Here is a 23,960-nt window from a genome sequence, read left to right on the forward strand (position 1 = left end):
ACGCAATCCGTGCACTTCACCTTTTGTGGCGGCTCCATGAAGGAGGAAGAGGAAGAAAGAGACACAAGGGTGCCGCCCAGGTCTATTTATGGGCGCCCACTTACTTATTAGAGCCACAATGCCCCCTGTGGTATCATGTGAGCCTCTATTTTGCCACACAGACATATGGTTTTAAGAATATATTCTAGACAGGCCCACTAGTTGAAACACAGCATTCTGATTAATACAATTAGTGTTTGTGGAATATGAGTTAAGGAACAAAAAAAAAACCAAACAAACAAAAAAAAAAATGACGTCACACACCCTCAGTGCTCAGATGACGACCAATCATAGCTCAGCTTCAGAAAACAGGTGAGCCGCGATTGGTCGTTATCTTGCCCCCTGAGATGGCTAAACACGGGTGGATTTTGCTGCTTCATTCACATTTCATATTAATCATATTGCCTTGTTTCAACTAGTGGGCCTGCATAGAACATACTGTATTCTTTAAAAAAAATATTTTGGGGTTGGCTTCCTTCTTTAACACATCTGCATGTAAATACCATGAAATAAAAGCTGAAATTATCAAAATTGTTGTTGTTTCATATTCATCTTTTGATCTGAAACCCAAATGTCTTCAGTAGACAATAAAAACAACCTTGCTCTTCCAACACCTTTGGAGAGGACTCTATTAGATTTTTTTTTTTCGTGCCCAATTTATTACGCAACCATTCCCCACTCCTATGATTCACTGAGGCTTTTGCTCAGACGCTACATATCATTTACTGTGTAATGGGCAAACTTCACTTTCAAACATTAATCATTGGCTGCAGATTACATTTGAGGAACTCACTCTGGGGTTCTTTCACAGGTGGCGGATCTGTGTCAAGGTATGTGCCGTGCGGGGGAGCGCTTTTAATATCAGGAGTTGTTCATCAACGCTCTGCTTGGGGTGCTGCGTGTAATTGCTGCAAAGAAGAGCAAACACGCGGAGAGAAATAGATTACATAGATCAGATTGATGAATCTGGTTTATTATCCTTCCACATGTGGTCTATTGAAGTAGCTCATTTCCTTTGGAGGTGGTTATTTGATTGTATATTAGAAGACAGAACATTACTGTATCTAAATAGACCAAACTCCAAGTCAAGGTGATTGACAAATTCTTTGGCGAAATACAAAATAGCATCGGATGTCAATTGCCTCAAGGAACTTTGTTGACATTTTGTTCAGAGCTATTAATCAAAAATCTGAAACTGCGGAACTTAACCCTTCTCTTATGTTCAATGCAATGTTGCCTCTAATTTTCCACGCGTCTGAGCATTCCCAAAAAATCCCTGAGCATTCATGGACCGTGGTGAGCAACATCAGACTTGCACACGCTGGCCAAACCAGTATCACATCTGTCCAAAACTTGAGATCAGAACATGCTACATGATGTAGATATGTTACAGAAAAATGAAAAAAAAATAAAATAAAATAAATCTACCAAAATGGAACATATCATTGAATAGAGATTTGCAACACGAATAAAAGCTTGCAGCCCTAGATTACTTTTATTTTAGCACGCAGTCAGAGGTCACTTTAAGCATAATTAAGTCTCAACGGTATCTGTATAAATAGGTCTCATATTGTCCACTCATAAATAATGGAAAATGTCATTTAATAAAACATTAAAAAATTATAGTCACTTGACCTCTGAAACGCTCAAAAGAGCCTTATTTATGGCGCTCGTAAACTACACCCATGTTTGGACTTCCTGATTGGAACGATCCGTGTGTTACCTGCAGCGTCTAGTCCAGAGGTGGGCAATTCCGTCCCTCGAGGGTTGGTATCCTGAATGTTTTATACGTCACCCTGGTGCAACCTACCTGATTCAAATGATCAGGATCATTATCCAGCTTCTGCAGACCTTGCTGATTACTATATGATAATTTGAATCAGGTGTATTGCAGCAGAGACAGATGGAAAACAGGCAGGATCAGAAGCGTTACCAGAGTGTGTCTGTGGTTTTTATTTGATATTTTCCTTTATTTGGTGGTGTGTCTGCTTCTGCCTGCGTGTGACGTCAAAATTATGTTCTCTTTTAAACATTGCTTCAACTGTGCCACTCACTAGGGTTGCCAACTGTCCCGGGACGTCCCGTATTTTGGGCTAATTTGGTTTGACCCATACGGGACCTTAAATGTCCCGTATATTGACTATCAACGCTTGCAAATACAGAAACTGCAATCTACCGATCCTGTAATATAAGATGCTTTTAGTAAAGCTTTGGATGGCGATCGATTGTCAATAATGACAGACACAGACGGGCTGGTACTTGGCAGCTTAATGTCTTTTACTCGTATACTATACTTGCTCGAACACACATTGCTGGTTCTTAAACAGCGATAGCACATTACAGCGCTAATGGAGACTCTCGGTACTACACATGACAGATCCTAGATCAGATTAAGCGTCGACCTCAGAACAAGCGGCAATCACGCCACCATTCATGTAAGGACTTCTCTCTGGTTGCGCAAAATGACAGAAGACTGCTTGAGTCAGTCAAAAGCAGCCAGAAATATCCATGGAGAAAATAAATTTGGTGAGTCACACTCCTCTTTTACATTTCAGATTTAGTTTTTTGATGAAAAGAGACAAATTGTGGTTTCATATATGAGGTTTCATATGAGGTGACATATTGTTGCTGTCCTGTGAAAAAGATTGTCCATTTCCCCTTTTTTTTCTTATTTTTACGTGAATGTGGTTTCAGCATTAATGTGAAAATGTGAAAAAAATCCTGCTCACACCACGGTGGCACCGTGCACCTGTCCTTTATTTAGGAGTGAGAAAGTTGGCAACCCTACCACTCACATAAACACAAACATACTCTTTTTCTGCATAATGATGCTGGCATTTGTGCTTCATCTTATTAGTCGCACAAGGAATAGAGTTGTCTAAAATTACCTGCGCCGTTTGAGACCCAGCAGGTAAGTAGCGCCCCGTGCAAATAGATCCTGGAGGTGAAGTACCCATTTGCTCCAAAGGCATATTCACCTCTAAACAGATGTTTTTGTGCAAGTTTAAATGCAGGGAATGGCAAATGGTAATGAAACATCTGTGGTGTGAGGTAGGGTGTAAAATAATAAGCACAATAGCAAATGCTGTACTTTACATGGCAGCTGAGATTGATTAATGCAGGCTGTGGACGAGCGGATAAGGCTATGCGTTCACCGACACAGTTTTTTGAATACTGACAAACAAAACAATATTTAAGCTTAGCCAGCTGAGCTAACAAGGCTAGCTTCATGCTCGATGGGTTTTAATTGTGAACTAAAACTCTTAACGTTAAGGTAACGTGAGGCCTACTTGCTGACGCTGGCAAGCTCAGGCAGCTAAGCTAACGAGGCTAGCTACGCACTCCGGGTGGCAACATTTTTGCAATATCCGTAAATTGTTAACATTTGGTTGTTAGCTAAAGGCCACGTGGCCAGGTGAAATAATTGTCAAGACACTTCACCCCCTTGGCTCCAGTGCCACTCACACTGGTGTATGACTGGGTGTGAATGTTTGGTGGTGGTCTGAAGGGCCATAGGCGCACACTGGCAGCCACGCTTCCGTCAGCTTGCCCCAGGGCAGCTGTGGCTACATACATAGATTACTACCACCAGAGTATGAATGCGTGGTGCATGAATAATGTATCTATTGTGAGCACTTTGAGTGTCCGGTTGTGCAGAAAAGTGCTATATAAATCTTATACATTCATTATGCATTGTTAGGTGCCGTCTTGATCTCTTGATATCTGAAATGTGAACAGCATGATGAGGACAACTGTTTAAACAGCATCTCTAATTGAACCAGGACATTTATTAGTCGATTCAAGGATCAAATACCTGTTGTGAATTTTGCCGTTAAGCTTTTCGTTAGAGAACAGCAACTTGTGCAAAAAAAGTACTGCAACATTTCACAGTTGGACATGTGCATTCAAAAGCTTTGAGAAGGTCACATTAAGTTCACCTGTAAAGGTTTGAATGCAAATATCCCTAATTTATTGTGAGTAGTGTATATTCAAACGTATTTGCGAGTACGTTCCAACAGCGGTGGGCAATTTACAAAATTTCTTCTTCTTCTTCTTCTTCTGGATTTTTATGGCGGTTGGCAAGAAACGTTCAGGTGCATTACCGCCACCTACTGGTAAAGAGTGTGAACCAGATATGCCCGTGTTCGAGAGCGCTCCCCCTGCTCCTTCCTGATTGGTGGCACTTGTCTCCAACTCAGCCAGCCAATCAGTGTGCATACCTGTCAACCCCGGCTGGGCTGTGCTGAATCTTACAAAAGTTGTAATTTGCCCATACATTTCTGTATACAATCTTACACAGTATATATAATCTTACACAGTATTTATCGCTCAACGAGAGGGTGGGGTGGTGTTATTTGCTCGTGAAAGTCGGCCGAAGTGTGCAGTCGGAATCGCTAACGGACGCTCCGGATTCGAGCCGAAATGGGCAAGAGGAGATAGGTCTAACAAAAAAACGAGTTTTAAATTTTTTTTTTCCTCGTACAAAAATTGTAATATGGCGCGCACAATTTGAAATGATCAAAAAACATATAAAATACGGGGAAAACATACAAATTGACAGGTATGAGTGTGGGGGAGAGTGACCGATTGGTTTCAGGTGTGCCACCAGCTACACCCTAGCAATAAGTTTTAAAGGACTCGGTCGCTGGTAGACCTGTGTTGTGTGTTGTGGTCTTCTATGTGCCAGTCAGTCCCTATACCTTCTGTGTGTTTTGTACCGCTGTCTTTTGTTTAGTGCACCTTCTTAGCCATAGCCGTCATCTATCCCTTCGTTTAGCCACTCTATCCATTCATGTTTAGGATCTTCACCATAACCATCTTTAAGTCATTGATCAGTCAGTGCATTCGTGTGTGCACTAAGGCAGTTGAGATTCGGGGGTGATCACTCCATTTTGTGGTATAGTGTCTCTGGGTAGTTGTCCACCTTGGTAGTATTGTGTGTGTGCCCCGTTTTTGTTTAGATAGCCAGACCTTTGTTAGAACACAATATGCTAGAGCATTTTATTTTAATCTGTGCCAACTCTGACACCTATGTTAGACCCTTCCTTATTGCCATCATGAGGAGGGGTCATAACACCGTCAATCGTCAGCAAAACGGGTGTCGGTTTCTTTTTAAAACAACCCAACACAACACGTCAGCCGGTACTTGATCTGCTTATGGACGATTAGAGGACGTAAACCCACTTTCGTTCTTGCTGAGTCCGTCCTTTTTAAAGGACTTCTTGGCACTTCTTGACAGACCGTTCCTCTGATATGAAGCTGTTATCCTAAAATAAAATGGAGGAAACTTACAAATGCGTTTTTATGTCTTTTTAGACTTTTAGTGGCCGCTAGAAATTTCAGGGCTCTAGGCAGTTGCCTGTTTGCCTTATGGTAAGTTTGATTCTGCACATGATCAATGATCATCCAGCAATGATCCAGATTGTAATGACGCTTTACTTGTGCTTCCTTAAATGTAAGCGCAAGTAATTATTTATATCATTTTTAGTTCACTTTGATGCGGGCAAGGCCTGTAATTGCGTGCACCTCAGTCATCATGTTTCCTTGATCAAATTTTAATCCGTGTGAATTATGCATCGTCACTGCATAGTGAATTTACGCCCAGAATTTTTCTTTCATAAACAAAATCTTGGGCTGAAAAAACATCTAGTTGCTCTTCTTTGCCTAACTTTGTTTCTCAGCGGTTAGGGAAACACAGAACATAAAATAAAAGGCTGCTAATGGATGCTGTGGGGAAAAGTTGTGTTGTGGTGCATCGCTCGGCTTTTCTTTTTTACGGCTGTCTTTTAGTGGCTTGCAAAGACAATAGGAGTCATTAGTCATTCTAAAAAGCTGAGGTGAGCGAACATCTTAATACGCTCAAAGTGGAGGCCAGACGTCGGCCTCGGGTGAAAGGAAAACGAGTGTGCATGCCTGTTGAGAAACAACAGCAAGTCAACAACAGCGTGCACAAGCCAGACTCTCGGTATAAATTCACAAATTATGAGAAATACTGTATCAACACAAAGTATGAAAGTCGTAGTTTCTACAAGCAAAAGTCGGGATGAATGGAATCTACTAAGATGAATCACACTCACCATGCACTCCGGCTAGAAGCAATATTCATCAAATAAAACACGATAGCAATCTCTCTCTATATTGGATTTAGTAGTTATAATAGAATAATGAAACATTTTATCGTGGTAGACATCACAATAATCATGACTTGAGGTTAATTACCTCCTTTTCCTGTAATTTTAAACTAAAGCCTAGGACATTTTTTCCTCGAAAATATAAGACTTCACTCTCATTGAACTACTACTTCTAGGAAAATGTCTGCCTTTTTTTTTGTAGTGTCCCTTCCTTTCCTCAAAATAATGTAAAATTATTTATTTTGAATACAACTTTAATGAGGGCGGCACGGTGGTCGACTGGTTAGCACAATTCAGGGTGTCCCCCGCCTACTGCCCGAAGACCGCTGGGATAGGCTCCAGCACGCCCCGTGACCATTGTGAGGATAAGCGGTATAGATAATGGATGGATGGACAACTTTAATGACATTACTACTCTTACAACAACAATCAAATGTGACGTTCTTTCTTGAAAAAGTTCCAACTTTATTCTGAAAAAGCACAACTTTATTCTCCTAGAGTAAAACAAGACAATCGGCTATAGATTTGATCACATGATCGGTATTTCTATAATATAATATAACCCTAATCAGGTAGCATTGTCTATGTTAGAAATGTAAAGATATTTGAAGCACATATTGTAAATAATTTTTTGGGGTTGACTTCCACTTTAAATGAAATATTATTAACTTTTCAGCTGTCTGTTATCCTCATTTCATTGCAATTTTCTTGTCTGCCCAGCTCTCACTAGTGTGCATGTTACTTTTTTTTTTTGTCCATTCAGATTTCAATTCTGTGTTGCCAATATAATCTGCCCAGGGCCTTCAATGTCATAAATGCTCGTCCATAACACATGCAGACCATTAGCAATTGTGAAACAAAGCAGATTTCAGATTCACCAAACTGGCTTAAAGAGTGATGTCATTATTCTTCCGTCCTCTGAATGGTTGAGCGAATTAGTCTTGCAATGTGCATCGAAGGTTGACAACATGAGGAGAATGCCAGACATGATTGAAAAATAATTTTCAAGATGGACTTTTCAAGAAAAAATTGACTTTGTGAGGATAAGTTGGGTAACACTACTGACTGCCATGTTTAAACCCAAAAAAGGATTTATTTGGTACTTTGAGAGCAGCATGTATGAGCGCTAAAGCTATCTTACAGGCAGCAGCAATAAAAGGATATGGATTTTGTCGAAAAATAATCAGCTTCTCTGGTGAGTACGATCTGTTTTACTTGAGGTTTTTATGTTTTTGTGGTTAGATCAATATTGATTGTGAGCTGCTCCAAATGATATTGTAGTGGAGAGCTTTGGAATTGTTTGAAGGAAGATAACTGTTTCTTGCTTTTGTAACAATGATATTTATACCAAAAATGTGAAACATCTCTCTCCTCACCTACCTACACATTAAAATAATTGGTTCTTGTATTCCAGACAGGTTTTTGGGTTATTATTTTACCTATGGGCAGAGCTGGGCATGACCTAACCGCCACCACATTCCGTCCTGCATATTTAATTGACCACATGGTCCCGGTCCATCCCTCGTCGGCGACAGCCAATCGGCGTCGAGAACGTAATCTTCACGTCACAAGCAGGCGCCGCATGAGCAGACCACCAAAAACATATTTACAAAAAAAAACCAAACAGACACACACGCACAGTGTGGTGATCGGTGAAATAAAAACAATATGTGGCACATGTCATTGCGTCTGTGGGATTGCAAGGTACATAACACTGTTTTATTTTTTTACTTTTTCCTTAATTGGCCGCGTGTCAGTAGTGCGGCACCTGCGTGTCCAGGTTACGTCCGTTCTCAACGTCGTTTGGCTGACTCAGACCGACTGGGACCACGTGGCTCGATTAAATATGCAGACGGGAAATAGGCGATGCCCAGCTCTGCCTATGGAAACATCAACTCGCCACTAAACTGTGGGCAAAGAAAAGCAGGAATGAAACTGAGACAGAGTCACTTAATGGCCCACAATAGTTGACAGTTTAATTTACTTGAGCTAAAACAGTATTGACTTTGTCTGACATTAGCTTCAAGGCTAGATAGCGGTTAGCATGGTGGGCATCAGCATAATCCTACATTTGTGACGTACATTTAATATAACACGCGACAACAATTGACCGGTATCCAACCTAAGACATACTGTATATTTTATAACCCTGTGTTTCGTAAGATTACTGAACTAAAATGTAAACATTGAATATGGAGATATTTACTACAGTATATATTCTGTAGTTCACATGCATTTTCTAAACTTGTTATGCGTTAAAGTTTCAGCCTTCAACATAGTGGCGTGTCTACTGGTGTGTGATGTCAAAAACTATCAATTGTAGGGAAACTCCATACTGTGTGCACACAGGCTAAATTAGCATTTATTTTCATTTCATTTTACATATCATATCCTTTTGTCTGTCTTATACTGACCCAAGATGGCCAACGTGCACACACTAGAATGAGTAGCAAAATGTGCACTGCAGGAGAAAGTGTGATTAAAAAGCTGTTTAATTGTCATTATTTTTACTGAACGTCAGTACTGTATGTTTTATAATATATTGTATATTAAAGAATAATACTTTCTCATTTAAAGACACGTTACGTTTTTTGGGGGAGGGGGCGGCTGTAACCGATGAATAGCATTTCTATTCATTTCAGCTAGAAAAGATAAATTAATTAAACTTGTCTCTCAAGGCAACAAACTACATATCTTGCATGTCTCCAATGGTTTCTTCCACCTGACTTAAAATGCGCTTGTGGACATGCCTAACAAAAAGGCTCCCTATCAGGGTGTCATTTGTGCAGTTTTTGTGCGTCTGGCGGCCTGTTTGTGTAAAAGATGTCAGGAAGGAGGAAGAGAAAGCGTACGATGAAGTTGCCGAGGAGAGCAGATGGTCAGGAGGAGTGAAGAAACGCGTGACTGGCGTTTTGTAGAGGAGGTGCTGAATAGTTGTGACAATTTCATTTTGGACCCAAGTAATGTGGCTTTTCTTTCAGTGCAGAGTGCTAACCCCACTGAGCCCACCGTTTCACAGATTTTCGTGGGCTACACTCGGGCATCTCAAACGTTTTTACAGGGGAGAAAATTTTCCAAGGACCTCCTCGTACTCCTAAAAATTAAACGTAACAAGTAACCACCTAAATGCCATGTGAATATTTATTTTTGTGGTGGCACGGTGGTCGACTGGTTAGCACGTCCGCCTCACGGTGCAGAGGTTGTGGGTTCAAATCTGGCACCGGCCTTCCTGTCTGGAGTTTGCATGTTCTCCCCATGCCTGCGTGGGTTTTATCCGGGTGCTCCGGATTCCTCCCACATTCCAAAATTATTCGTGGTAGGTTAATTGGACACTCTAAATTGTCCCTAGGTATGACTGTGAGTGTGAATGGTTGTTTGTCTCTGTGTGCTTTGCGACTGGGACATCTGGGATAGGCTCTTGTGGCTGCTGTGTACCAATTCTCATTCATCTTTCAATCCTCATGTTATTTTTGTTCCTTTGGTATACCAAAAGTAATAAAAAGAGTTTGGCTTGTCTGCCCCTTATAGTGACTTGTTTCACTGCCAGGTCAATACAAATAAAGTGTCAATTAAAAATATATGTAAACAAGAAATCAAAAAGACCAAAGTCAGCAGAGGATTTTTTTTTAATTAAAAAAAAAAATATATATATATATATATATATATATATTAACAGTGCTAATTGACTCGCAACAAAACAGGAGTGTTTTCAACCTAATCAGCCCCTTGGCATTTTGTTCTGTTTCAGCCTTTTAACTCCATCCTCCCTATGGAGCAATCAATGCTTCAGTACAGTTAACCCCTTGAACCCGGCACTATAGCGAGACACGCACACCCTCAACTTATAGATCGCTTATGATTCGTAGCACCGGAGTCCCGCCGCGGTCATGATGGTACAAATTGAATCCCACAAGGCCCTGAAGGGTAATTCTTCATCACTTTATTAGATCGGCGGGAGCAGATACGTCTCATGTGGCTACCACACGACTATAAAAGAGAAGAAACATTGAATGTTCCATGTGAAACAATGTGTATTCGCCCTTAGTTGTCACTAATACACGTTTTGCCCACCCGTGATTACAAACATACAACTGTACCTGTAAGCGTAAAGAGCTCTCTTTCAAGTTTATTCCTTGTATATTGCACAGGACAGATATGAAGATTCGATATGCTGTTCAAGTCTAGCTTTTATCAAACATGTCAGCGCCTTGTTATTATAAATGTACAATTGGCTGCTTGTTGCTCGGCAGAATTCAAGGGGCAAAAATCAATCCTGTGCTTGCAATGCTGTCCTCTTGGCAAATTAGGTCAGAAGGTTCTGCTGGCCCCCAAAAAAGCAGGAACGGGACAGAGATAAGCAGCATTTGCCATGTGAAAATCTTGCTGGATTTTTTTTTAAAGCGGAAGTCAACCCTAACATATTTTTTTCAAGAATATCTTCCCAGCAGGCCCACTAGTTGAAACACGGCATTCTTATTAATTTTGCGTTTGTGGAATATAAGTTAAGCAGCAAAATGCACTCGTTTTTAGCCATCTCTTGGGGCGACCATTTTGTCTTCTGTCAACTGAAAATGACATCACAACTGCTCACAAAGACCGATCACGGCTCAGATTCAGAAAACAGCTCAGCCGTAATTGGTCGTTGTGAGCAGTTGTGATGTCATTTTCAGTCGACAGAAGACAAAATGGCTGCCCCCAGAGATGGCTTAAAAGCATTTTTAGAATCCGCCTCATTCTGGTGTTAACCAGAATCTTAACAATAAAACTGTATTTTTCCAATAGTTTAACAAAGGATTACCGACAGATTTTAACAAGTGGGTTTCCAATGTACAGTATGAATAGTTATTCATAATATTCTGCTTTCTTCTGGGAAAAACACTAAAATGCGTTTTTTTTACTCCTAATAAAATATGACTTTATTCCTGTTGTTTTGTTATATCCTGAACAGAAAGAATATTCAACCACATTAATAAATGGATGATTAATGCTTAAAGTTTAGAGAAAATGGAATGTGTATTTCTTGTTTTGGGATAAACATATCGACTATCAAATAACGCTATAGTCCTACAGTATTTATCAGTCCGACATTAATGGTGGCCCGATGGCCCGGGGGCCACCATGTGCCTGTGTTGGAACACTTGAAGTTCACTGACGCTGGCTTGACTGGACCACGAGTAATTTCAAGGGTATACGTCATGCAGTTTTTCCTCATTCACTCTTGCACGAATTGCCCTTCAGAGAGCAGCAGATGCACGCTCCTGCGGTAGCCTGTACACATGTGGTGGGACGCAGACAGTACTCGAGATTCTCTCTTGAATGCTGTTACCCCTGTGCCATAAAAAAAGACACACATTTATAGCATGGGACGATTTCAATAAGATTCCCACCATTATGACCATAGTCTTGATTCACACACTAGCGAATCCAAAATGCATTTTAGTAGACACAAGCCCACTTTGTTGATCACAGGAAAAATCATCACATTTCAGGCTTCACCAATGATAGGGATTTCTATTGCTGTCAAATCTCAAAAGTAGTAGAATTATTCAACGATACAACATAATTTGTTGCAAATGATTTTGCGGACCCCCATGTTACGGCTCGCGAACCCCAGTTTGAGAACCCCTTCCTTAGTCCACAAGTGGGCGTGGCTTTGTCTCCCCCGCATCACCCAATCAACGAACTGCACGGGAGCCGCGGGCTGCACATGCAAGGTGCCGACCAGCAGTCAGCGTCGTCCTGCTCCAGAAGAGGACCGGCTGTCCCCCCTTTCTCATCCACCTCCCTCCGCCTTCCTTCTTTCTCCTCTCAAGCATCACCATCATCGCTAGTCAGAGTTCATCCATGTAAAGTCTGCACATCCCCGTCTGGATAAGTGAGACCCCCCACCCCCCTTCCCCTTTCTCCGTTCCCCACGCGTGGAGCGCCGAGTCACGACAAGGCAGCGTAACACTTGAGAAGTGAAGATGATGATGGTCCAGCGGCACTTGCTCTTCCTCCTGTCCAGCCTGGGCGCGAGCATCTTTGGAGGTGAGTGCGTGCGGGGAGGCTGATGCTGCAAGACCGGGGCGTGGTGTGCATGGAGATCCCCCCCCACCCGCTCTCCCCCAAAAAATACATCATGCCTGTTCCAATCATCTGTATTGTGTGCGCTAGAATGCGTAGAAGTTGCGCCGTGCGCACGCGTGCTCCGGGTGGAAACACTGCGGCGACACAAGTTTGTGCGTTGGCAGGCAGTGCAGAAGTTGTGTGTTTGTGTTTCACGGTACGTAGGTTGTTGTGACTGCAGCAGTCACCTCCAGCAAAGAGGGGTGTGTGTGCGTGTACGTGTGTGCTGTGCACTGGTATCACACACCTTTGCATATGTTATTGGTTTTACCTGTTTGTGTGGCAAGTTAGTGTGCGGCATTCAGATGCAGCTACTGGAATGCGTGTGCGTGCGTGCGTGTGTGTGTGTGTGTGCGTGTCGTGTTTTTGTAATCAAGTATCCCCTTCTCAATGCCAAAAGTCTACCAAAAATACCACAACCCATACAGCTCCACCCCACCCCATACCTCTACCCCCACCCCTCGTCCCGTTCTCACTCATGCACGCACAGCCGCCGCCCCTGTATCACCGCGATTGGTGCGCATGCATGCAGCAGCTCGGAGGTGCGTGTTTGAGGTGCACTCCCCCCGCCCCCCGAAAGATAAAAAATAGATAAATCCAACGTGTCGGACCCATCATAAACAAAATTTGCAATATGTTTTTTTTTTTTTGTATTTTTATTTATTTATTTATTTTTATTATTATTTAGAATTAACTTAAATGTATGAAAACAAATTAACGCAAATGGTATCATTCATTCATTCATCCTCCGAATCGCTTATCCTCATATATTTTTTCACTAAATTCAATTAACTTATCTAGTATTATTATGAAATTGCATTGTAATTTTGTATGATAACAATACTAATAATAGTAAGGCAAAGAAATAGAAGAATAGTCAAGTCATATGCGATTAATATTTTCAACAATTTTGCACTGATTTTAAAGTGTGCTGTTTTAATATATTTTTATTTCAAATATATTAAACATTTTTGCCTAATTTAATGTTTTTTTTTAATTTTGTGAATATTGTAGTTTCAATTTACTTAAGCACATATTTTTTTGCAATACTAATAGAAGTTTGTAATTTTATTCACAAGTAACATTATAAAATAATTTATTATTGACGCTTTTATGTTTTGTTTATACTTCAAGTTTTCATTTTATATATACATGCACAATTCTATTGTTTCATAACGTCATACAATGTACAGTAGTTTTGTTTTTGTTAAAATATTTAATTGTTAGTATTTTATTGGAGTATGTGTGTGTGTGTGTGTATATATATATATATATATATATATATATATATATATATACTGTATGTGTATGTGTGTGATGTGTTAACATCATTAATAGGACTTATATTTCTAAACATCCTATTTCATATACTTTGTTACGTTGTTTTAGTAGCGCTGATACCGAAAATTACAGGCAAAAATAATGCAAAAATTCCTCAACAAATATAGAAGGCATTTTTAATTAATAGTATTTCATAACTTTGTGTGGAATTCGCTGTTGATTAATCACATTTTAGAGTGATTAAATAAGAGTGCACTAGTTGTGGGCAACCAACAGAGGTGCTGTTGATGCATTAAACTAGTTTGCTGTCTAATGAAGTCCAACGTATTCCCTGTACATTTGTCTTGACAAAATGAGACTTCGGTGTGTTTTTGCGGAGCGGAGTGGACCATTTTCTTGCTCATCCATGCCCTCATTGAAGATGGCCTCTCATCCAGCTGTGGCCTGATGACACTTCCAAGTATTTCCGCCTCCTGCTGTGGCAACCCGTGTTGCTTCTTGGAGAGTTGCCGCTTTTGCACAACCGCATTTGATGCTCCAAACGCGAGTAAATATGCACAACTCTCTTGTTATTGTGGCTATCTCAAATTATTCATTTTGTAGTGGAACTCAAGCTTGAGAATAAAAGGTTGGATGATTGGATGCAAGGCCATTTATTATAAGGCAAAAGGCATCCCCCCCAAAATAGAGAAAAAAACGCCATTTACATTTTTAAAGGCTTCCCATACTCAAAAACTCACCAAATTCAAGCACATTTTCCTAATGAAAATGTATGTTTTGAGGGAGTTGCTGGCCTGACCCATTGAAATTGGCTTGGAAACACCACCTGGAATTAAATGAATAAATAATCAGCCCCCAAAGCTTGATCAATCACTGATCAATGTGAAATTTGGTAATCGTGTATTTCATGAGTAGATCCAGAAAAAGAAGCTATGGGTGAAAAGACACAGGTAGTCTGCCATTTTGGGCGCTTCCAGGCATCTTTAACTCCTCCAGAGATGTTGCCTGATTGCCACCAAATTGGAACTATAACTGCAGCTATTGAACATTACTACAACCTTTGCATTATTAAACAACAAAAGCAACACATAATATGATGTGTGTGAGTTGCAGGTATTTTTTTTGTCCACTTAAAGTAGTCATCCTCATGTTCGACATTGAGTATCTGTGACTTTAAGTGTATGTGGCTTTAAAAGGAAGGGCCTGCTCTGGGCTGTTGACCTGTGACATGTGCATGTGCTTCAGCAAATGAGAGTGTAGTTGGCAGTTGTCGGATCAGTTAGGCGGCTAGCTGTTAACTGGCTAACCGTTAGCTAGTCTGCATGTTGACTGGCCGGGCGTTAGCTGCGGGCCATAAGAGCTGAGAATTATTGTGCTTATTACGTATTTCTTTTGATCAATAATGTGATTGAAAATTCAGCTAACGATGTTTATGTTAGCTTGTGTTGGCCATCCTTTGTTGTGTAAATAGTTGTGCTTTGCAGTAAACATATTGCACTTTTTTGGGGGATATGAAATAATCCCAAACTTTTGACGTTGTCTGAGTTTTGGCCTTAATTGTAACCATGTACAGTGAAATAGTGACCGAGCCCTGGCGAAAATCTGCGGGTATCTAACACCACACAAAAGGCTTGCAATTACCAATAGATACCACAAGATAGTAGCAAAGCACTTTTTCCTATTAGACAAAGCTATGACCTGCCAAAATGAATCTCCGCCCTTCGGTTCAACCTGCAGTTGTTGCTTGACACTGAGATGCCACCAGATGCTGCCAAAGCACTATTTTTTATAAGAGATGCCTTTGACCTGAGCACAAAAAAAGAGAAGAAGTGAGGTTTTCGGTAAATAATGGAGAAAAGGCGTCACGTCACAGCCAGTCGGCCACACCCACCTTATACTCCATATACTCCAGTACTTCCCCATAGATGGATCTTTGGTTGCTGAGCCTGTCTGCACCTGAGTTTACTGACTCGATGTTCTCCCGGGAATCTTCTTAGTCTTCTGCCCCTGTGGCTGTTTTAGGGTTCGCAAAGTGTGAGTCCTGCTGTCTGGGCATTATGAAGCAATACATGACCTGGCTCAAAATCTCTTCCCTGTCTTGAAGTACTCCATCGAGACAAAGTGTCCCTAACGCCGGTCCTCGAGGGCCGCTTTCATGCATGTTGTCCATCTCTCCCTGCTGCAAGACACCTGATTCAAATGATCAGCAACTTTGCCTCAAGGATTAGTTTTAGCTAGTGGTGCTACGATCGATCGGCCACCGATTGTGATCGGTTGATTTTGAACAACTGATCTGAATAATAATTGACAGATTCGTCGATTATTAAAATAATCATTAATGAGCAGCTCTAAAATTAAATAATGTGCAGCTAATTCATGTGATCACGATCAGAATTCGTATAGGCGGACCACACTCATGGATGATCGATATCGGAATCGGCAGAGATGAGTACTTGACCTTATTTTGCCAGTCCGTCTGACCTGGGGCACCCTTCTGTCATCGTCCCTCCGTCCTTATTTATCAAATAATCGTTCACCGTCACTGTCCGTCCTCGTCTTTTTAAAGTGCTTTCGTCCTTGTATTGTATCACATTTCATCAATCTGTCCCCCCCCCCCCCCCCAAAAAAAGCATCCGTGCATAACGCCATGGAAGAGACGCTAACGGCAGAGGTTTCATAATTCATAAACATTATTTAAAGCTCATTAGCTGGCTCATTTCCTATTCACACCCACTTACTGGCTGGGAGTATCTTGCGAGTGGATTGAATTGTTTACAACTGTTCAAGTGTCAACCAAGATAGGTTTTAGCTGCCAACACAACCACTGTCGATCACCAAACTGACTGGCGATGTATAAACTTTTTTTGACGAAGGACAAGTGATCCTCCTCTTGTCTGCTTGAAGCAAAGTGAAGGCACCGCCTTCCGCATACAAACACGGTGAACACGCACGAGACAAGCGGGGCATTGTGATATTCCACATTCGGTCCGAAGTAGTGTATTGGCGGATTACACACGCAAGACAGGATGGCCGTGTTTCTGTCAGTAGTCAGTGAAACGGGCATCCTGTGGTGTAAACCATGGTATTTTATGTGTTCGACCACTAAAGGTCAGATTATGCCTGTGAGTGTTACTGCAGGGAACGCACATGAAAAAGAAAAAAAAAAAGGGCTCTACAGTGTTGCTTTAGGCAGATGCAGAAGAGAAACGTGGGCTTTCTTTTTAAAAGAACCCAACACAACACGTCCGTAGGTACTTGACGTCGTTAGGGACGATTACAGGGACGGACATTTCTGACCCCCAAATTGGCGTCCATCTCTGGGAATAGGGAGCATAAAACCCTGATCGGAACATCCTAAGTTTTAGCATGTTAAATAAATTAAAGGTGAAGAATGTCAAGGTGCCCTTTGCATCATTCCATTTTTACTGTATGCGGTCCTGAAAGGAAAAAGTCTGGGCACCCCAGGTTTACATGGATGCTGCGTGCCAACCAGCATTTAAAAATAACATTTGCGTGTATGGGCTTAACTACAACCATTTTGTGTGCTTCTTTTAAACCTCCACGAACTGTTCATGAGAGACCTGAGTAAATATTGACTTTGCGAGGCTGTTTGTTTTGTGTTTGGCAGCATCCTCAAGTTGTCTTTTTGGGCAATAGGGTATTTGATGGAGTTTTGAAGCCTCAGAAACATGAAATTAAATCGGAAACATGTGTAATCAAACAGCTGATGAACACATGAGGTATCTTCTATTGCGCATTTTGAACAAGAACGCCCACAAAAATGTTGCATACAAATTTAGTAGAGAAAAGTCCATAAGGGTTGTGTTTTATTCCTGCCGCATTGATTAAATGCAAACCTGCTTTTTCTCAACGTGTCACGTCGTCCATTTTGTGCTGGCAGAAGCCTTTAGGAGTTCTGCTGCTGCACATTTTATTGATTACGGGTTTGTTTGCATCAAAATGTATACTCATGGGATGCCTACAGTGTAAGGGAGGCCAAAATGAGAGCTCATATCTTCTAACCACAAACATGAACTTACAGGTCAAGGTGGAATATTTCCCCCGCAGGGTAAATTAATCCTTAGGCTTTGTTCGATTTGGCTAACCTTTTCCGCATGTCCATTTTTACTGCGGAAACCTATCAGAATATAACAGGACCAAAAACAAACGAGTTGTGTCAAGAAACTGTAGTAGTTGTTGCTGTTGTTATCGTCTCACTAAACTGAATATCTTGATAGAAGGCATTCTTGTTAAGGTGAGTTTTATAATATAATAGTTTTGATGGTCCTTCAGTAACCACTTCTATGTAATTAAGTTCTTTTTCATTATACATTATGTTCTTTTTAGTTCACAACTAAGTGACTCATTAAGATGTCTTAATATCAGCCATTTTTTGCAGAAGATAAAGAATACATGCCCATGAGTGTTACGTTGTCTATCTGTGTTGCTACACTATTTGTGATCAAATCTCTGTTGCTTAAAAGGTTACAACTACTGCAACACGGATGCATACTATGGCTTTTTGCATTGTGTGTTAGCATTAAGCTAGCAGACTTTAAACAAGTTATGTTATTGTTGTTTTTTGACTTTTGCCTTAGTCCTTTGCTGCTGTTTTCCCTTGTCCTCTGGTTGTTACGTGTTTCTATGCAGTTGCTATCGTCCTTTTATGCTTTGTCCTTTACTGTGTCGTATAGTCCTGATGTCTTAAGCTTGAGTTACTCAGTGACACGTTGTCAGTATGTCAAACTTCCTTCGAGTGAGGATGCAAGCTTGATCCCAGTCAGAATTCCTCCAGTCCTGCTCTCTGTAGTTACTTTGTGTTTTCGTTGATAAAGACATTTACTTTTCAACTTCCGTGTCACGTCTTGTGTGTGGATTCAAATTCCATTCCACACGTGACACTGGTATCCTTTTCTTGTCAGAGTGCGCACCTCTGATTGCAGAAGGTTGTTGTAGTAGATTTTTTTTAAACCTTTTTTAAAATGTAATGTCTATGCTATCACGTGGCATGATGGAGAGAAATATTGTTCAGAGATGGGCATTCATCAGTGCCTTAGTCCGCCGGTGAGTTCTCGTCAATATTTTGGATCCGCCCGATTGGTCCGAGTCAGCCAAATGGCACAGAGAACGGACTTATCAGTACCACGTCACAGACAGTTGCCGCACTCCTGACGCGCAGTCAAATAAAGAAAAAAGAAACAATGCTGTGCCTGCTGTTTTTATTGTATTTGTTTTCTTTATTTGGCTGCATGTCTGCTTGTGCGACGTGAAAATTATGTTCTCGACACTGATTGGCTGTCGCCGACGAGGGACAAACTGGGCCCACATGCTTTGGCCGGAAATACTGACGGGAAGTTACTGACGGGCTGACGAAGCCAATCTCTGTTATTGTTTAAATCGGGGATGCTCAAAGCTAGCAGCTCCCTCTGGTGGTAAGTAAGAATCACTGCTTAACTAGAGTTTAGTTGTATTCACCAATGATACTTTTAATGTTGGTCATGATGGTGGTGCTTGGAGAGAGAAAGGAGTCAAAAGTTTGAAACTTGGATTGTTAGCTCGGAAAATCAAGACTTTCGTTTTCCATTGTACACCACTGCCTCGTTCTTGTCAGAGGGTGCATTGGTGAATGCAGAAACTGTCAAAAAAAAAAAATAGGAGGTTTTGTGCTCCACTGAGGGCTGTTCTGCTTTAAAATGGTTTCTTCTACATTTGCAGTATTGCCTTGCCACCTACGCAGAGTAATTTTTCATTGGGAGCGTATACTGCAGGGTGGCACTTTTCAACGCCACTTGAAAGCTGAGAAAATGCACTTGTGTTTCATCTTTTGACTTTGTGTGCGTGTGCGCGTGTGCATGTGTGCGTGTTTGTACAGAAAATGTCTGTCAAATGAACTTGAGGGCAAAGCCAAGTGAAGCTCTGAGCTGTCACATATAAGGCTGGTGTCAAACACACACCCCCACACCCCCACAGTACACCGAGGCGCATCCTTATTCCTGCAGCAGCGCATTTACTACACAATTGGACCAATCTGCTCCATTAACACAAAAACAGCTTTACATGTTATCTTAGCTTACATAGGTCACATTCTTAGGTACACGTCCAATATAGGAGATTTTTTCTTTACATCAAGGATAATAATGCTTACTTTTGCTGGATATTGCCATTTTGAAAAATTCTGCCTTTTTTGCTTTCTCATCATGAAATTTCATGGACTTGTCTATTATGAGTCCATCTACAAGAAAATCTCAATCTCAAAAAGACAAGGAGTCCACCCTTTTAGGGGCATTTTGACCATTTCCCGATGTTCTTCAAAGAAACACTTATTTTTGGGAACAATTCAGCCCCCAAAGCCAGTTTCACTTTGCAGCATGAAATTTGGTGACCATGTCTATGATGAGTACAGTAAACCCCCCCAAAAAGTCTTAATAAGCCATGCCCAAAAACATAAAAGTCCACCACATTGGTTTGAAATGTCCATTTTAGCATCAATTTGGTCATTTCCAGGGATCCTCGAGTCGTAGAGAGTAGACCCACCAAAAAAATCATAAGGATCTAAGTGGCCATTTTACGGTCATTATGGTCATTTCCAGGGGTCCTTCACTGAAAAGTGTCCTAGAGATTTTTCTGTGGTTCTGAACCACATATATGAGATGACTAATTATAATTGCAAAGACTTTTAGTTTCAGTTATTGTATGTGTCCACAGAATGGCAAGCGACCCCCAAAAACGTTTCAAGAACCCGTGACCAAAAAGACAGGATGTCTACCATTTTCATCATTTAGTCCATTTCCAGGGGTCCTTCAAAGACTCCTGTGTGTTGTGGGAGCTGTTGAAATGTCCTCTTCGGTTTCACTGTGCACCTAAGGTGACACTTATGATGCGTCTTTTCATGCTGTGTGCAGTGTTGCCCTTACCCAGTCCCTCTTGGCCCTCATGCCTGCTCAAGTGGGCTTTGTGCTCAATAATGGTTGAGCCTGTGGATTTCATTCAGCCAATGTGATCATCTCACTTTTCTTTGACACTCAGTCCCCAGACTCCTTAAAAACAAAATGGTAGTTTTCTGTCCGCCACTAGCATTTTTGGTTAATTTAACACTTAAAACTCAAAGTATCGTCAATTGTAGCTGCGCCAGTCGGTGCAATTGATGGTGTCACATAGCAACCAGTCAAATAGGAGTAAAATGATATGCTTAGTTTAGTACTGCCTATATGTCATTTTTTATCCACTTCCAAATGATTAGCCAACTCTGACGCCTTGCTCTGGCCACAGGCAAAAAAGCTTCATAATTTAGCATTTCGATGAATTCCCTCATCAAAGTGCTGGCCTTGGAAATCATCCAAATGGTTCAAACTAAAATAGCAGACTTCAAGTTCAATTTTGAGTATCGGTCCTTGAGACTCTTTTGTGTGTTCTGTCACAAAAGACATGTCCACCCAATTTTGCATTGATTGGTCGAACTGGTGTTAGGGGCCGGATTACCCCACCACAAAAAAAAAATAAAAATCTGTCTAGATAATTATCAAACTTTCACACCATGCTCAGTCCACATTTGTTAGCGTAGCCAAAAGCTTGACAATTTATTCTCCCCCACCTGTCTAGGATACCTGCTTCCAACTGAGACTCATTTGAGTGAATTCCCTCGTGGAGTTTGTCAAAGTATTCACCCAAAATGGCTACTTCAAACAAAAATGGGAGACTTCTGGTTTAGTTTCTGGATATGGTTCCTTGAGACATTTTCATGCATCCTATTACGATGGTCAACAACATTTTTTTTTTCTTTCAGAAGCTAATCAATAAATTCATTTCGGAAGTAACTTTGTAATTTTGAGGAGTCATTTTTTTGCAGGTTCATCCCAGGGCAGCTATTGACTATTTTAGTGATTGAGTATAATTCTATCGAATAATCAAATATTCAGATAAATAGATGTTTTTGTTTTTGGTGAAAGAGTAATTCTAAGTACAAAACAGAAAATAAATCAACCAACTTGATTTCTTTTTTTTTTACATAATCAGCAGTTTCTATTTATTAAATTCACATTGTGCATCGCATCTCTTTCCTTGCCCAGAAACATTTTCCGTGGGGCAATTTCATACACAAATATACATTTCACTTTAAACTTAGCAATTCCTTGAATCAAAAACACAAGGCATTAATTAAAAAAAGCATTAACAGTCCGTGCAACATCACTTGAGCAGCGAGCATTTTAGCATGTGACATATTACAGCAGTTTGATGGCTGTGCGTTTATAAGATTAGACCAGCTGACTAGGAATAAGATGAGTATTCTTTATACTACTAGAATTTTACAAGAATTAGGACATTTTGAGAGGAAACAAATATTTCTTTCATCAAAACCCTACAAAATACCACCACTTGGAGTATTAATCTAACCTACACTGAGCAAAACATTTAAGCACCATGTATGATGTAATAAACAAGCCACAAGTTTGACGGTTGGGACGGCAAATTTTATGTTCGTAAAGGTACATTAACATGAATCTCACCGATATGTGCTACATTAATTTGACCTTTTTTGGGGACCAGCGTGGCTTTCCACTCGTTGTCATTATACGGTATCAACCTGCTAGCAATTCTGCTTTTCGATGCGTCTTTGATGAGGCGCAAAATCAGAATTTCGAGCCATAGATGCCACACAGTGGGTTTGGGCATGCGGTTGTTTTCGGGTCCCTTAAAATACATACTGTACATTTTGATCTGGATACTCCTCTTGTGAAATCTGGTGATGTTTGAGTATGATGAGACCATCTGAAAAGTGATCAGTAATAAAAAGTAGATTGTGACTTTTATGTTCGAGAACAAAGGTCGCATGATGATAGATGTATTTTTGAGAAAATAAAGCAAAAACCTGAGGAGCACAAGAAGCTCCTTCTTGCTAATTAATAACTCTTCCATTTGACTTCGTCCTCTTTCAAGGCTTGCCATATTGGAGATAGATGAAAGTTAGGATAGTGAATGCAGGCGTGTGTATTTTGTAAGGCAAGGTGGGAAATAAAAGCCCAGAATCGCGAGAGGCATCAGCCGTGGTCTGCACGGCAGCCGCATACCGATGGGGGGGGAAAAAAGGGAACGAGGAGAAGATGGAGCCTCAGAGGCAGGGAGGAAAAACAACAACCACAAAAACAACCCTTTAACAGAGAAGAAAAATGATGTGAGGAGGTACATACAGTATTTAACAACCAGTAATACAAAATACAAAACACAATTTCTTGTTAATATAGCATGAAGGGTCTTTATGGTAAAATTCATGAATATTTCTGATAGAAAATATTAAACGAATAGTATATTCCTAATGACATGTTCATTTTATTCTATCATGTAAAATGTTTGGAAGAAGTTAGTAATATCAGGGTTTTTCCTGACTCAAATTGAGGCCGAGGTGGTACCATCCTGACCATCCGCCATGACGTGCATGTATTCTGTAAATTCAACCGACTCACTTTCATTTACAGGGAAGATACTTTTAGTTAAGAGTTCCAATAAGAATGACTATTATCACATTAAAACATCCATTTACTAAAATTAGAGCCACAATTTTTAAAGTGTCACTGCAAAGAGCCACATAATACATATGGGTGCACATAAACTGCCCCATCCCGAGCTCTCCTGCATATTTTGACAAAACTCCCCTTCCTTATTTGGCTTTTTAGCTTATGCGGTGTTCAAACTTCCAAGCAAGTTGAAACAAATGCTTCATTAATTTTGAGAACAATTGTGTCTACTTTACTGCCTGACCTTTCAAAGAGAGCAACCTGTGCTTGCGAAGTTCAGTCCCCTTTGGAAAATTCCTGGTTGATGTTTGCATGGAGGGAACTGAAGTACCGCTGAAGATGTGAAGCCTTGCTCAAATTGCTCAAGGTGGCGTACAGTGGGCCGGTATGTTCGGCGACTCTCTTGATACTTGGGCTTATTTTTTCTGTTTTTGGTGATTGGTGCTCTATTCATGGTCTCTGCTGGTGTATGATCGCCAGTCTTTGTTGGACTTGGGGTGCGGTACTGGAGGTTAGGTGTGCATGGTTGGGAGAAGACGTTGACTGTTGACATTGTGGCGGACCTTTTCCGTTTCCACGCGTTCCCTTCACGGCGGAAGCGGCGCCGCGGCAAATGCGGTGGCCAGCTAAACGAAGCTAAAAAGGGAGCTATAACACCCCTGCTCGTTCCCGAACGCGCGGATGTACCTTTGTGGCAAAAGAGAGAGAGAAAATAAGATAAGATAAAATAGTCCTCAATCAAAAGATAAAGATAAAGCGGACTTAAAATGATTTAAAAGCCAAACTAAAAAGGCATGTGCTGCGCTCCAGATGACCTTAACCACTGGTGCTGCAGCAAGCACCCACGTAATGACCACTCTCAACCTCGGGGGCCCCATCATCGCTCCATAAA

General features: G+C 40.9%; 1 protein-coding gene across 7 annotated transcripts in view; it reads left to right on the top strand.

Moving 5' to 3' along the window:
• The first annotated feature begins 785 nt into the window (after nt 1-785).
• Nucleotides 786-23,960, top strand: part of LOC147144835 (cell adhesion molecule 2-like) — a 141,269-nt gene continuing 118,094 nt past the window's right edge. For 2 of the 7 annotated variants that reach the window (XM_086035753.1, XM_086035756.1), the window contains exon 1: nt 11,898-12,200. In XM_086035753.1, the coding sequence (XP_085891879.1) occupies nt 12,137-12,200 (64 nt within the window). In that variant the 5' untranslated portion in view covers nt 11,898-12,136. Of the gene's footprint in view, nt 870-2,444; nt 2,566-2,934; nt 2,951-11,897; nt 12,201-23,960 lie in introns of those variants that run through there. The other 5 variants (XM_086035757.1, XM_086035759.1, XM_086035755.1 and 2 more) reach the window with 5 other exon arrangements.

Source organism: Filicampus tigris, chromosome 7 (genome assembly GCF_054856515.1).
Source record: "Filicampus tigris isolate MCC_2025a chromosome 7, RoL_Ftig_1.0, whole genome shotgun sequence".
Classification (NCBI taxonomy): Eukaryota; Metazoa; Chordata; class Actinopteri; order Syngnathiformes; family Syngnathidae; genus Filicampus; species Filicampus tigris.